The following is a 15,242-nucleotide window of genomic DNA, read 5'->3' on the forward strand; positions in this document are numbered from 1 at the left end:
TGTTTGTTGACCTTTTAATAATGTTATGGACTTTAGATGAGTCATGCACAGAGAACAATCCCTAGACTAGTCACACACACACACACACACACACGGTTGTTTTTGCCAAGTGACACGTTTCATCTCATCCTCTCTTGTAAATGACTTAGCTTTTAATATTTTTTATATTTTATGCCATTCATGGGTGTTGCATCACCCACTTCAATATTTATGGAATGTGTTGCAGACATCAAACATCATCTCTTCTTTATGCCGTGTGTTTTTATTTCCACAAGATGATGGAACAACTTGAGAAAAAGTTTTAATAAAAATAAATAATTGAGAGATGAGTCTAAAAGTCTGAAAGCATTTCAATGATACTGTTAAACCTGCGATGTGAAAGTACTGAGGATTTGAGTCTCACGGTCTTGGGCCTCAGAATGGCGTCCTTGTAGACGATTAAAATACAAGATTAGATTGTGCTAACCGCTCTGTTGTGGACAGGGAATCGTTTTCGCTCCTTAAAGGCCAAGACTGAGAGGATGAGAAGGAGCTTCTTCCCGCAAGCTATTCAGGCCCTCAGCCAGAATAGAGAGTAGGAGCACCCACTCACAATACAGATACAGACTTGTGGACATGTATACACACCGATCAGCCATAACATTAAAACCTACACTTCTACACTTACTGTCCATTTTATCAGCTCCACTTACCATATAGAAGCACTTTGTAGTTCTACAATTACTGACTGTAGCCCATCTGTTTCTCTACGTACTTTGTTAGCCCCCTTTCATGCTGTTCTTCAATGCTCAGGACCCCCACAGGACCACCACAGAGCAGGTATTATTTAGGTGGTGGATGATTCTCAGCATTGCAGTGACACTGACATGGTGGTGGTGTGTTAGTGTGTGTTGTGCTGGTATGAGTGGATCAGACACAGCAGTGCTGCTGGAGTTTTTTAAATACCGTGTCCACTCACTGTCCACTCTATTAGACACTCCTACCTAGTTGGTCCACCTTGTAGATGTAAAGTCAGAGACGATCGCTCATCTATTGCTGCTGTTTGAGTCGGTCATCTTCTAGACCTTCATCAGTGGTCACAGGACGCTGCCCACGGGGCGATGTTGGCTGAATGTTTTCGGTTGGTGGACTATTCTCAGTCCAGCAGTGACAGTGAGGTGTCTGATCCACTCATACCAGCACAACACACACTAACACACCACCACCATGTCAGTGTCACTGCAGTGCTGAGAATTATCCACCACCTAAATAATACCTGCTCTGTGGGGGTCCTGACCATTTAAGAACAGGGTGAAAGGGGGCTAACAAAGCATGTAAAGAAACAGATGGACTACAGTCAGTAATTGTAGAACTACAAATTGCTTCTATATGGAAAGTGGAGCTGATAAAATGTGTATGCATACTGTTGGTTGGATTGTTTTATGAATTTAAATGGTATTAAGATTTAAGATGCAAAAGGTTTAAATTAGAATTTACTGAATCTGTACATTACACATTCTTCGGATTGATGCCCAGATATGATCATGTTTTAGTGTAATAGTCGTGCTGTGAGAGATTAGTCTCATTGGTACACGACATTAGTCTGACATACTATAGTGTGACATAATAATCATGTCTTTTCCATTTCCTTCATTCCCTTTTCTCTTGTTTTGACATTGTAAGACCTCTTCATGTTTACTTCACAACAGCACTTTCAGACAAGCTTACACCAGACACTGAGATAGAGCTTCTATAAAGGGAAATGCATTTGTGCAATTGTTTATACACCATACACCCAATCTCATTTCGCTCCCTCCTACTGCTGCAGACCTCTACTCCTGATCGAGGAGGACAGTGACTAACACACACTCTCTACAAAACATGCTGCAGTAGCCGATCGCTTCTTTTTCACCTGCATGACAGATTTATGTGGTGATCCGTATTGCGTCACGCACTAATCCCCTTTATTCCCCGTCTCTGTGCAGGTGTCGTCGATCAGCCAACAGAGGACGTAGTTGCAGCAGTCATGAGGAATCATCTCTGGCACTCCCACCCTAGGACGAGCCAACTGTTGTTCATATAGTTGATAGCAGAGCTGAGATTCTGGCGTGTGTGCAGTCTGACATTTGATATTTCCACAGACCTCACAGTTCAGGCTTTGAGAGCTTTAGTCAGTGCTCAGCTACTCGTTTATCCTGCTTGACCCGTTGTTAAGCATCACTTATCACAGTTTTTGTTTACAAGCAGAATTTGGTTCTGTCCTTCCTGCAGTATCTGGTGTAGCGTTACCAGGCTCCTCTGTACTGTTGTGTGTCTCAGTTTGCCAGTGTGTCGGCGAGGGTGTAATCAAGGTGCTAACACAACAAATGAATCACTATACACGCGTGTAAAGTCCAGCAACCCTTACAGACTGGCGCTGGGAGACGGAATGGGATGGAATATGGTTTCTGCTGAAAAGACATCTATAAAGAAAAGGTAAGTCAACCGTATGTTTAAATAACAGCATATTTAGGTTGTATTTTAATGCTCATTGATTTTGCACACTTAGATTTCATTCATTTGTTTATAATAGGGGCGGCACTGTGGCTCAGTGGGTAGCACTGTCACCTCACAGCAAGAAGGTCCTGGGTTCGATCCCCAGGCGGGGCGGTCCGGGTCCTTTCTGTGTGGAGTTAGCATGTTATCCCCGTGTCTGTGTGGGTTTCCCACATGCAGTCAAGTTAATTGCAGACACTGAATTGCCCTATAGGTGAATGGGCGTGTGTATGGGTGTGTGTCTCCCCTGTGATGGACTGGCGTCCAGGGTGTTACTGTGTGCCTTGCACCCTTTGAAAAGCTGGGATAGGCTCCAGCCCTCCACGACCCTGATTGGATAAGCTGTTAAGACAGTGAGTGAGTGTTTTCAATAGCCTCTGGTTATTCTGGTTAGGGTTGCATTAGATAGATAGATCACTTTATTAATCCAACAGGGAAAATCAGTAAATATGAAAGTAGTTTTAAGTGACTTTTTGTTTCCTAGAGTCCGAGTCAAGTCACGAGTCTTTAGGCTAAAGTCCGAGTCAGGTCACGAGTCTTTAGGCTAGAGTCTGAGTCAAGTCACAAGTCAATATAATAAACACAAAACATATATTGGAAATGTAGCGTATAAATAAACAAATAATCTGTAAGTTCAGATAAAAAACAACAGATTAGCGACTGTATTTAGCCATTTTACTTCGTGCCTTTACTTTCCTAGGTACCAGTTAAAATCTTAAACTGACGTTTGTTTTCATTGCAAATCACGGCACAGCGGCCAAAATCCCACACACAGCAAAAAGTCCATAATACTGCTTACCTTAGCTTATGTTCTTCCAGATGCTATTAAATTTATAATCGTGTCCCCCATTAGGAATAGAATCCGTTATTTTGTAAATGTGCTTATAATTAAAAACCTCCAAACTTTTCCCGGTTGTGAAGTAAAACACGAACTCGTTAGAAAGCCGATCAAGTGTTTCATTGACAATCATCTGTGTGACGCTGCAAACTAAATACATGCAAATAACAGCATCAGAAGGTCTGATTGGTTCAGAAAGCGGTTCTTAAAATCATTAGCGCCAATTCTGTAGCAGCGTTTCATTCACATTAGTTGTTACTGTGAAGTGCACTACGTAGGGTATTCCACCATTTTAAGTAGGGAGCGACGCTTCATCACTACGCCGGAAGCTGGAACATTTACCCATTGCGTGTGTTGTGGGTTAAGACGGCCGGAGCGTTATTATAGAGCAGAAAATGACACGATCAGAATGATGTCGGATCTAGTGTATATTTATATATAATTGTTACACGTAACTAATGTTGCTGACTTTTGTTGTTCACAAGTCATTTTTTGTGAGTCACGAGTCGAGTTCGAGTCATTTGAAACGAGTCCAAGTTGAGTCTGAAGTTGCTGTGTGTGCGACTTACGTGCAACTCAGAGTCCCCATCTCTGTAGCACCACCTGAAAGCACTGGGTGCAGGGCAGAAATCCACCACACCACACTCTCACACATTAATAATGATCACTTATTCACACCCAGAAGAACCTGAGCATAGTCATTTCATCTTTTGCATGTTTTGGGGAGGCGGTAGGAAACTGGAGTATCGAACAAAACCCACACAGACACTGGAAAACATGAGAAACTCCATACAAGACAAGGCTCAAACCCAGGAACCATGTTGTGTTGCACCCACACTACCAGCTGGGCCATCATGGTGCCATATTTTGTCCACTGTTGGATATTTACACTGGTCAGCAGCGAGTAAATCAATGCTGAGGTTACAGACTCAACACTGGTGTCTGAAATGATGAAAGTAATAAAAAATAATGTTCAGACAGCTGCTGAATTTCTGCTTCTACTCTCAGTTCATTTTCCACATGCTCAAAAATCCGTAGACGGGTTCAGCGACGGTGTCTGGCCTCATCTCAGCTCTCTAAGCCATCACAGAATAAAGCCCCGAAATAGGGAAGCCCATCTCACCCCGCCATGGCAGAGTGTAATAACAGCACTCCGGTAATGCACAGCATCTAAAATAGCTGTTGGAAAAGCTGAGGGGAGGCTGTACTAAAGCTTCTGCTTGTTAGCCGGATCGTCCGTGTGATTCTGCCACTGATTTAACTACAGAGCCGAACTGATTAGAGGACATGGGACACGGGGATAGTTTGGGAAACATCACGGCTCATTAAACACAAGCTGCAGAGTTCTCTCAATATGTTCATTTAATTGTTTGTTTTTTTAATTACTTGTGTGTATTTAGTTTGTATTAAGCAACACTGCACAAGTAATATTTGTACCACACAGATTAATAAATAATCATAACAAACATTTCTTTCATTACATGCATTACATTTTTTATAAATAGTTTCATTTATTTTTTGAGTTATACAATAAATCGGCATGCAAATTTTAGTCAACAAAACCTCTTTGGCTATCGTAGTAAACTTTCTAGTGTTAACCTTTAACCATCCAATAAAAAAAGCAGTCTATAAATAGCTAAAGTACGACATACTTTGTGGAATTGATCCGTATGGGCCAGCAGCAGTGGGCAGAAAGATTGCAACGACATTTTGGAGTTAGATAGGAAAAAGTTAAGAGTCACAGGTTTGATCATCACATTGCTGTTTCTGTCTATTTGGAGTTTGACCCAAGATTTGCCTGTGTTTCCTTTAGTTACTGCATTTACGCTTAATTTACGACATTTAGCAGATGCTTTAAACCAGTGCGCCTTAGAGTTGTGACTGAATACAATTGAGGCAAGCAATTGAGGGTTGAGGGCCTTGCTCAGGAGCCCAACTTAACCACTAAGCAATACTGCAGGTTATAAATGTAAAGATATCCAATTCTTGTTGCCATTTTTCACACTACTTCAGCTACAACCTGACACTGCTAAGCTATTTTAATACCATATACCTCAGTTACCATTTATCTTACTACATTAGACCCTAAGTTATGTGATTTACCATTTTCCCCACTACATTCCCCACTACATTAGACCTTAAGTCATGTGATTTACCATTTTCCCCCTTCATTCCCCACTACATTAGACCTTAAGTCATGTGATTTACCATTTTCCCCACTACATTCCCCACTACATTAGACCTTAAGTCATGTGATTTACCATTTTCCCCACTACATTCCCCACTACATTAGACCTTAAGTTATGTGATTTACCATTTTCCCCACTACATTAGACCTTAAGTCATGTGATTTACCATTTTCCCCACTACATTAGACCTTAAGTCATGTGATTTACCATTTTCCCCACTACATTAGACCTTAAGTCATGTGATTTACCATTTTCCCCACTACATTAGACCTTAAGTTATATAATTTACCTTAAGTCAAGTTAGTTGCCAATTTTCCCCACTACATTACACATCAGGTTCTATTAGTAATTAATTAGTTCTATTAGTATCAGTATTTAACATTTAAATTTAACATAAATGTATTTTGTGACTTGTGAACATGGAAGGATACACAGGGCTTGTTGTACTCTAATGCGTGTTTTCAGAACATGCTGCTATCTTTACACATTTGCTGCTCGTGTGCCAACAGAAAAGATAAAAAACGAGAGCTGTGCAGTCCCTGGGAGGGCCCCACTGCCAACGATGGACTCGACGGTAAGCAATCAAACTCACTCACTTCCATGTAACAGTGAACACGCTTATAAAGCAAAGCCTCACGCCAAAATAGAGCTCAACCAGAAAGAAGGTACATGCCAAGTAAAATGTACCAATCAGAGATGTGGATGCAAATTAGAGAAAACTGAGAGACGTATCATCCATCCTCAATTTAAACATGATTTTGTTGAACTCTCGTATCAAGCAAGAATGGACGAGGATTCCACTTGCAAATCTGCAAAACTAGGTATCATCAGTTCCTAAACTATTAACAAGTGCATTTAATAAGAAAGATGATGGAATACAGGGGTAAACACGATCATTAACAAATCATAGATTCTTTTGTTTGCATCTTTTTTGCTTTTTTCGCTCCAAATCTAGTCATATCCGATTACCCAATTGCATTACGCTTCCCCTCTACTGATGTTGACCCCCACTCCTGATTGTGGAGAACCGCGAGTAACCCACGGTTCCTCTGACATGTGTGCAGTAGCCGACTGCATCTTTTTACCGGCATGAGGCGAGTTCGTATGTAGATCAGCTTTGTGTACGGAGAAACACACCCTGATCCCGTTATCCCCCGTCCCTGTGCAGGCGCCATCAATCAGCCAGCAGAGGTTGTAATTGCATCAGTTATGAGGAATCCCCTCTGGCACCTGCGAACGAGCCAATCATTGTTCTTATAAGCGCCCAACCTGCCGGTAGCAAAGCTGAGATTCAAACCAACAACATGAGCACCATAGATTCTTGTGTAATTGCATTTTACAAAATAATTAAACTTTTCCTGAAATGGTTCATTTGTATGTTGGCCAGAATAACAAAATGCAGTAACTCCAGATTCATAATGAACGTCACACTTGAGTCATACATGCACTATATTCTCCATTGTAAGAGGCCCACCAAAAAGGAGGTATTGCATGCTCATTATTGATTATATTTTTAACATCCATGTTCAAATTACACTGTTCTTTCACCCAGTGCCATGCTATATTTTGGGCCTGGATCAGAAAGCATCTATTATGTGTGAAACATCCATGCTGTGTAGCTTAATCTCCATCATGCCTCAGAATCAGTGCACTGTATAAAATGTGGAATGTGGTCTCCACATGGACATTGATATTTCATTCAACACAGATGAAGAACAAACATTAAAAAACATTGTACAGTAGCCTTCTAAGCCATTCTCTTGAGCTCTGCTCTCTCTTTTCGCTCTCTTTCAATTGAAATTCACCTCTTAGCAAATGCTTTCCTTCAGTGAGGTTTTATTACAGCTCTTTGACAGTAAGAATGATAGAGAGGAGAACGTGTCCGAGACGGAGGAGAATGTTAAGGTCACTGATTATGAGGTCTCCTTCTCTGATGAACGTGAGACCCTTAGTATTGACCCTCCTGTCCATCAGCTACCAGCGGACACGTTACCTTCCAAAAATAGCAAGTTATTATGGGCCCCCCCTCTACTTGAACGAACAGGAGAGACTTTTTAATGCTAATGTCATCAAAATAATTCCACGTCTCATTGGATACGATGTCCAGGACATAATATCAGCATTCTGGCTCTTCATAACACCATCAATCAAAAGTGATGTACTTGGAATGACAACCTTAGAGAGGAGGTGTGTGTTTGGGAATGGTCGGAAAGACGTGGATGGACACACTTGCGAGGCTACATCGGGTTGCTGATTTGTGTTTTTTTAATCAGTATGAAAAATGCAAAAAAAAAATTATGTTTTGTCTGGTCAACATCATTTCATTTGTTAATAAACATCCATTCATGAATTTTTGCCCTGCAACCCAGTCCATAAAAGTTTGGACGGGGGAAATTTAGGGCTAGTAATGAGGTAAAAAAAAATATATAATAAATAATAACGTGATTTCAAACAGGCGATTATGGACATGATACAATTGCCCTGTGTCAACTTTTTTAATTGGGAATGAAACATAAAATACTGTCTGTGATAAAATCAAAGTATGAAGGTACTTTTATATATTGGCTTGTTGTTCATATAGGATGGGAGCCGGATAGGGACCTCATAACTGATGCAATTATGCAATTACGACCTCTGCTGGCTGATTGTTGGCGTCTGCACAGAATAGAGGAATAATGCTGATCAGGGTGTGGCTCTCCGTACACAAGGCTGATCCGCGGCTACTGCACACGTGTCGGAGGGGGCGTGTGTCAGTTCGCTCACCTCAATCAGTTAATATCCCCACAATCTCATATTTTAAGAATTTAACAGTCTTGTAGCTTTGTGTCTTTAGTTTACACCCAATATCCCAAGAATTCCATTCAAATATTTAATAATTGAACAACATTTTATTTAATAAAAAAAGACCCTTTTCCTGCAGCTGTACAGTAAAAACGTCTATAAACTACCACGACTTTGTTCTTTATTGCAGATGAGAGGATGCTAGATGTATTCCAGAGAGCTAAACAGCAAGTTCAGCTAAAATGCAGGTTTGTGGATGAGAGGAACATCGTGGTGTCACCTCACCTGCTAGGCAAGTGTTTCTGGACCTCTGAGCCACATGGGAACGATGAGGAAGAAAAATCCTGCTCGGCACAGTTTCACAAACCTCAAGATAAAAGTCCCTCACCTGTAGAAGAACCTGAACCTCCTGTAGCCGCCCCGGCTGAGCCCAGCCCTTTAAACCAAACAAACACCAAAATAACCACAGATTACTCGACCCACAAGCACAATATCATTTACAGCCTCAGTCCAGCGCAGACAAGCCCTCAGGAGCTGAAACCAAACCTGCCGTTGATACGCTGGGCCCCTCCTGCAGCTCGTGTCGTCGTGATGGAGGAGCCGGTGGCCAGGAGATCCAAACCGTTTACCACGGTGGACCATAAACCGACATCCGATGAACCTCTCTGGAAACTGGCGTCCGCCAAAAGAGTAGAATGGTGCCATGAAAGTCTAGCCAGGCTGGCAAAACGGCCAAATAAGGGCTCATCTGCAAACAGAAGGAAGCCGGTCATCCACAAAATGTCCAGGATTACTGCAAATCAGAGAGGCTTTCAGACGGAAAACAGGTCTGTGGACAGAATCTACAGCCCTACCCTGATACCTAAAGCCCTGCACAGTGAAGATACCAAAGTTCTGGCTCCACCAGTACACCATTCTAACCAAACCCTGTACAGCTGCTTCTGGAGTGCCGTGAAAGCAGAGGAAGGAGGACATGGCAAGAAAACAGACCAAAAAGATAAATGTGATAACATTAACAGCGATTTCTCCATCAACTGCTCAAATGTGAGCTGCCTATCGGTAAGATGTTTAATATTATATTCCTAATACATTTACACTGATCAGCCATAACATTAAAACCACCTCCTTGTTTCTACACTCACTGTCCATTTTATCAGCTCCACTTAGTAGTTCTACAATTACTGACTGTAGTCCATCTGTTTTTCTACATGCTTTCTTGGCCCCCTTTCATGCTGTTCTTCAATGGTCAGGACCCCCACAGGACCACCACAGAGCAGGTATTATTTAGGTGGTGGATCATTCTCAGCACTGCAGTGACACTGACATGGTGGTGGTGGGTTAGTGTGTGTTGTACTGGTATGAGTGGATCAGACACAGCAGTCCTGCTGGAGTTTTTAAATACCGTGTCCACTCACTGTCCACTCTATTAGACACTCCTACCTAGTCGGTCCACCTTGTAGATGTAAAGTCAGAGACGATCGCTCATCTATTGCTGCTGTTTGAGTCGGTCATCTTCTAGACCTTCATTAGTGGTCACAGGACACTGCCCTTGGGGCGCTGTTGGCTGGATATTTTTGGTTGGTGGACTATTCTCAGTCCAGCAGTGACAGTGAGGTGTTTAAAAACTCCAGCAGCACTGCTGTGTCTGATCCACTCATACCAGCACAACACACACTAACACACCACCACCATGTCAGTGTCACTGCAGTGCTGAGAATGATCCACCACCTAAATAATACCTGCTCTGTGGGGTTCCTGTGGGGGTCCTGACCATTGAAGAACAGCATGAAAGGGGGTAACAAAGTATGCAGAGAAACAGATGGACTACAGTCAGTAATTGTAGAACTACAAAGTGCTTCTATATGGTAAGTGGAGCTGATAAAATGGACAGTGAGTGTAGAAACAAGGAGGTGGTTTTAATGTTATGGCTGATCGGTGTATATTGGGTTCAAAAACTTAAATATGCTCACGATACCCAGTTTTTAGATTGCTAAAAGCCTTGTAATGCCTTCCAGTTGGTAACCCACTAGGCTACCACTGTCCCAATTCCAGTAGTACTCCCAATATCCATCCTCACCATACTCTTACCTGTTAGAAATAATTTTAAATGTTAACCTGCAATATGATTCAGTTCATATGATTTACATCTTGTAACTTCATTACAACAGCAATAGGTAGAAGAACTTGATACTCATATACTGTATCTAATGAACTGTGGAAAAGTGTTCTGGACTGAATACACTCCTTCTCTATATGCTCAAAACACACTCACCGCCTACACTGGTCAAAGACCAATCTGGCTAATTGGCTAAATTAGTTTTGAATATTAGTGGAACCAGCCACACTGTCTCGTATGTTTGGGTTTGGTTCAGACTAACAGTCTTTTGGCAGTCAGTGTCCACAAGAGCTCCACTTGGATGAACGTCCTTAAACCGTGATGGTTTTTACCGCTCTTATAGCCAGACAACTCAAATGATCTAAATTGAAGGAATAAAAACGATCCTACCTTTTAAAACTGGAGGAGAAACTTAATGCAGTTTATGACACTGGAATTAATTCTGTATTCTTTAGCCAGATTTTAATTTAATAGAGAACATGCATGTGTGGAATTAATATTTCAATAATCTATCTATCTATCTATCTATCTATCTATCTATCTATCTATCTATCTATCTATCTATCTATCTATCTATCTATCTATCTATCTATCATCTATCTATCTATCTATCTATCTATCTATCTATCTATCTATCTATCTATCTATCTATCTATCTATCTATCTATCATCTATCTATCTATCTATCTATCTATCTATCTATCTATCTATCTATCTATCTATCCTTCTATCTATCTATCTATCTATCTATCTATCTATCTATCTATCTATCTATCTATCTATCTATCTATCTATCTATCATCTATCTATCTATCTATCTATCTATCTATCTATCTATCTATCTATCTATCTATCTATCTATCTATCGATCGATCCTTCTATCTATCTATCTATCTATCTATCTATCTATCTATCTATCTATCTATCTATCTATCTATCTATCTATCTATCTATCCATCTATCCATCTATCCATCTATCTATCTATCTATCTATCTATCTATCTATCTATCTATCGATCCTTCTATCTATCTATCTATCTATCTATCTATCTATCTATCTATCTATCTATCTATCTATCTATCTATCTATCTATCTATCTATCTATCTATCTATCTATCTATTTCTCTGTCTGTCTGTCTGTCATCTATCTCTGTGTCTGTCTATCTATTTAACTGTCATCTATCTGTCTGTCTGTCTGCCTGTCTGTCTGTCTGTCTGTCTGTCTATCTATCTATCTATCTATCTATCTATCTATCTATCTATCTATCTATCTATCTATCTATCTATCTATCATCTTTTGGTCTGTCTATCTATCTGTCTGTCTGTCTGTCTATCAATCTATCAATCAATCAATCTGTCTGTCTGTCTGTGTGTGTGTGTGTGTGTGTGTGTGTGTGTGTGTGTGTGTGTGTGTGTAATTTTTTGCCCATGTGGTTATATCAGCTATTGTTGAGTGGTGGTTCTTCATGCAGTGCCGTCTGAGGGATCTGAAGAGGAAGAAACATGCAAATCCCCTCCAGTCTTTCTTTAATGGAACATTGTTTTTAAACTTTTTAACATTTTTATCACTTATTATCTGCCCATTTTATTTATTTAAAAATATTTAAGGAATATAAAGCCGGTAGTGGCAGAGACTTCAGTGAAACAGGTGGCTTCATATCTTCAGTGGTAAAACTCTAGATGTATGATTGGAAGCTGTGATTGAGTAGGTGGAGATCTCGCTGTTCTCTCTGAAAACAGTGTGTGAGGAAGATAAAACACTCCTGAAGAGAGACAGACAGCAGACACACGAATACATTTATGAGATCTGAAACTACAGCTCTGCTTTATCTTGCCCAGTCGCTGATTTGTGTTTGTGTGTTTATCTCAGGACCTGCTGTGTCCGTCAGAATGTCCAGGCAAAGACGATCCCTCCATCCGCAATGTCACCTTGTTCCACATTCTTCAAGTTCTACAAAGCAAACCAGGAACCTTACCTCAGGTCACGGTCCACAGACGTCTCAGAACACTCTCTAGTTTGAAGGTCTGGAGCCATTCAGTCTAAAAATGAAGTTGTTTTCTGTAACGTGTCCTCAATGTACTCAGAAACAGCGAAATCAGGAAATTATTTGATTGAAATACACTGATCAGCCATAACATTAAAACCACCTCCTTGTTTCTACACTCACTGTCCATTTTATCAGCTCCACTTACCATATAGAAGCACTTTGTAGTTCTACAATTACTGACCCTGTTCTTCAATGGTCAGAACTCTCCCAGGACCCCCACAGAGCAGGTATTATTTAGGTGGTGGATCATTCTCAGCTCTGCAGTGACACTGACATGGTGGTGGTGTGTTAGTGTGTGTTGTGCTGGTATGAGTGGATCAGACACAGCAGCGCTGCTGGAGTTTTTAAACACCTCACTGTCACTGCTGGACTGAGAATAGTCCACCAACCAAATATGTCCAGCCAACAGCGCCCTGTGGTCAGCGTCCTGTGACCACTGATGAAGGTCTAGAAGATGACCGACTCAAACAGCAGCAATAGATGAGCGATCGTCTCTGACTTTACATCTACAAGGTGGACCAACTAGGTAGGAGTGTCTTATAGAGTGGACAGTGAGTGGACACGGTATTTAAAGACTCCAGCAGGACTGCTGTGTCTGATCCTTCTTGCTGTGAGGCGACAGTGCTACCCACCGAGCCAGCTTTTAATCCAAAGCAATTTACAATTATGACTAATTTATAAAATTAAATTTGAGAGTTAAGGGCCTTGCTCAAGGGACCAACAACACAAAGCTTTAAAGTTAAGCACCACCATCATTGGTAAAACAAACATTTTAACTAGAGGGAAAATGGAGACCATGGAGGAAAACTGCTAAAAACTACTGACCCAAAGTGACAAATTTTTTTTATTAATGCCCTCCCTATACATCTCCTAGTAAGATAGAAAGTAGGCTAGTAGGCTTCTACCACAAAGAAAAATAACTTCTACCTATTAAGTTCATGTAGCAGAAAACAACACCATAAAAAGACAACAAATTATGTCTTATAAAATAAAAAATGGATACAAAAAGTGCATCTAACTTGTTTATTTTAGCAAATTCAGGAAAGATAGATGTTTCCAGAGGCTCTAACTTTATTTCAGCTGTAGCTGACCAGTCCGGTGTTATTGATTTTTACAGCTGGACCAAGGGTACAAATACAACAAATGTAAAAACACTGAATCAATACAAATTTGTTTGTTTGTTTGCGACAAAATAATAGTAAATAGTAAACAAATATTTTACATTTATTTTTATTGAAGTAATCTACAGCTATGTAGGTAAAGATAAATAAATAAATGAAAAACAAACAACATTTTTTCTAGATTTATTATTTTTAGCATCAAATTTTGTCCAGACTTTTTTTTTGTATTTTCTGCATTTTCCCCCCAATTTTCTTTCCAGTCCAGTAATATCCATTTACCCGAACATAATTCACCTCCAGTGCTGCAAACCTCCACTCCTGAATAAGGAGGGTCACAGTACCAACCTCTTCTTTTCACCTGCAGGTGGGTTCATACAGAGTCACACACCGATCTGCATTATCCCTCGTCTCTGTGAAGATGCCATCAATCAGTCAGCAGAGTTTCTGCTCATAATTGCAGCAGTTATGAGGAATCCCTGTTCATCCATTGTCCCGTCTCCCTACAAATACACAGACGATTGGCTGATAGTGGAGCTGAGATTCAAACTCAAGAGCTTGAGATATCAGTGCTTGTGGGCTATTGTATTTTACCGCTGCTCCACCTGAGCGCCCCATCTGACTTCTTAAAAAGTATTGTATATTTTACAGAATAACAAGTGTTTATTTTTATCAGCTTGTAACTTTATTTTATGAAAGCTTGAGGGTAAAACTATATTTCTATTTCTAATTTCTCTTTATTTCTAATTTTCTTTCTTATAATTTTCACTTACTGTGATGGTATCCAGTCATTTTAATTTAACACTTTGATCAATAACCAAGCTTCTGATAAATTATTAAAATTAGTTATTCAGATAAAAACACTCACTGAAGCCACTCAGGTGGCGCAGCGGTAAAGTACGCTAGCGCACCAGAGTTGGGGTCTCGAATACATCGTATTGAATCTCAGCTCTGCCTTTCCAACTGGGCTGGGCGGCAGCATGAACAACGATTGGCTGTTGTCGGATCATGAGGTCCTCATACAGTGGGGCCAAAAAGTATTTAGTCAGCCACTGATTGTGCAGGTTCTCCTACTTAGAAAGATGAGAGAGGTCTGTAGGTACACAGGATTTTCATCATAGGTACACTTCAACTATGAGAGACAAAATGAGAAAAAAAAATCCAGGAAATCACATTGTAGGATTTTTAAAGAATTTATTTGTAAATTATGGTGGAAAATAAGTATTTGGTCAATAACAAAAGTTCAACTCAAAACTTTGTAACATAACCTTTGTTGGCAATGACAGAGGTGAAACGTTTCCTGTAAGTCTTCACCAGGTTTGCACACACTGTAGCTGGTATTTTGGCCCATTCCTCCATGCAGATCTCCTCTAGAGCAGTGATGTTTTGGGGCTGTCGCTGGGCAACACGGACTGCACAAATTTTCTATGGGGTCGAGGTCTGGAGACTGGCTAGGCCACTCCAGGACCTTAAAATGCTTTTTACGGATCCACTCCTTCGTTGCCCGAGCGGTGTGTTTGGGATCATTGTCATGCTGGAAGACCCAGCCACGTTCCATCTTCAATGCTCTCACTGATGGAAGGAGGTTTTGGCTTAAAATCTCACGATACATGGTCCCGTTCATTCTTCCCTTAACA

At 40.6% G+C, this 15,242-nt stretch overlaps 1 protein-coding gene across 1 annotated transcript; it reads left to right on the plus strand.

Annotated features, from left to right (window-relative positions):
* The first annotated feature begins 2,419 nt into the window (after positions 1 to 2,419).
* On the plus strand, positions 2,420 to 9,029 carry LOC134310697 (uncharacterized). The gene is made up of 4 exons (XM_062992323.1): positions 2,420 to 2,454; positions 6,051 to 6,115; positions 8,513 to 8,955; positions 9,012 to 9,029. Exons 1-4 carry the CDS (start codon positions 2,420 to 2,422, stop codon positions 9,027 to 9,029), a joined length of 561 nt encoding a protein of 186 aa, XP_062848393.1.
* Positions 9,030 to 15,242: the final 6,213 nt, after the last annotated feature.

Source organism: Trichomycterus rosablanca, chromosome 3 (assembly GCF_030014385.1).
Source record: "Trichomycterus rosablanca isolate fTriRos1 chromosome 3, fTriRos1.hap1, whole genome shotgun sequence".
Lineage (NCBI taxonomy): Eukaryota > Metazoa > Chordata > Actinopteri > Siluriformes > Trichomycteridae > Trichomycterus > Trichomycterus rosablanca.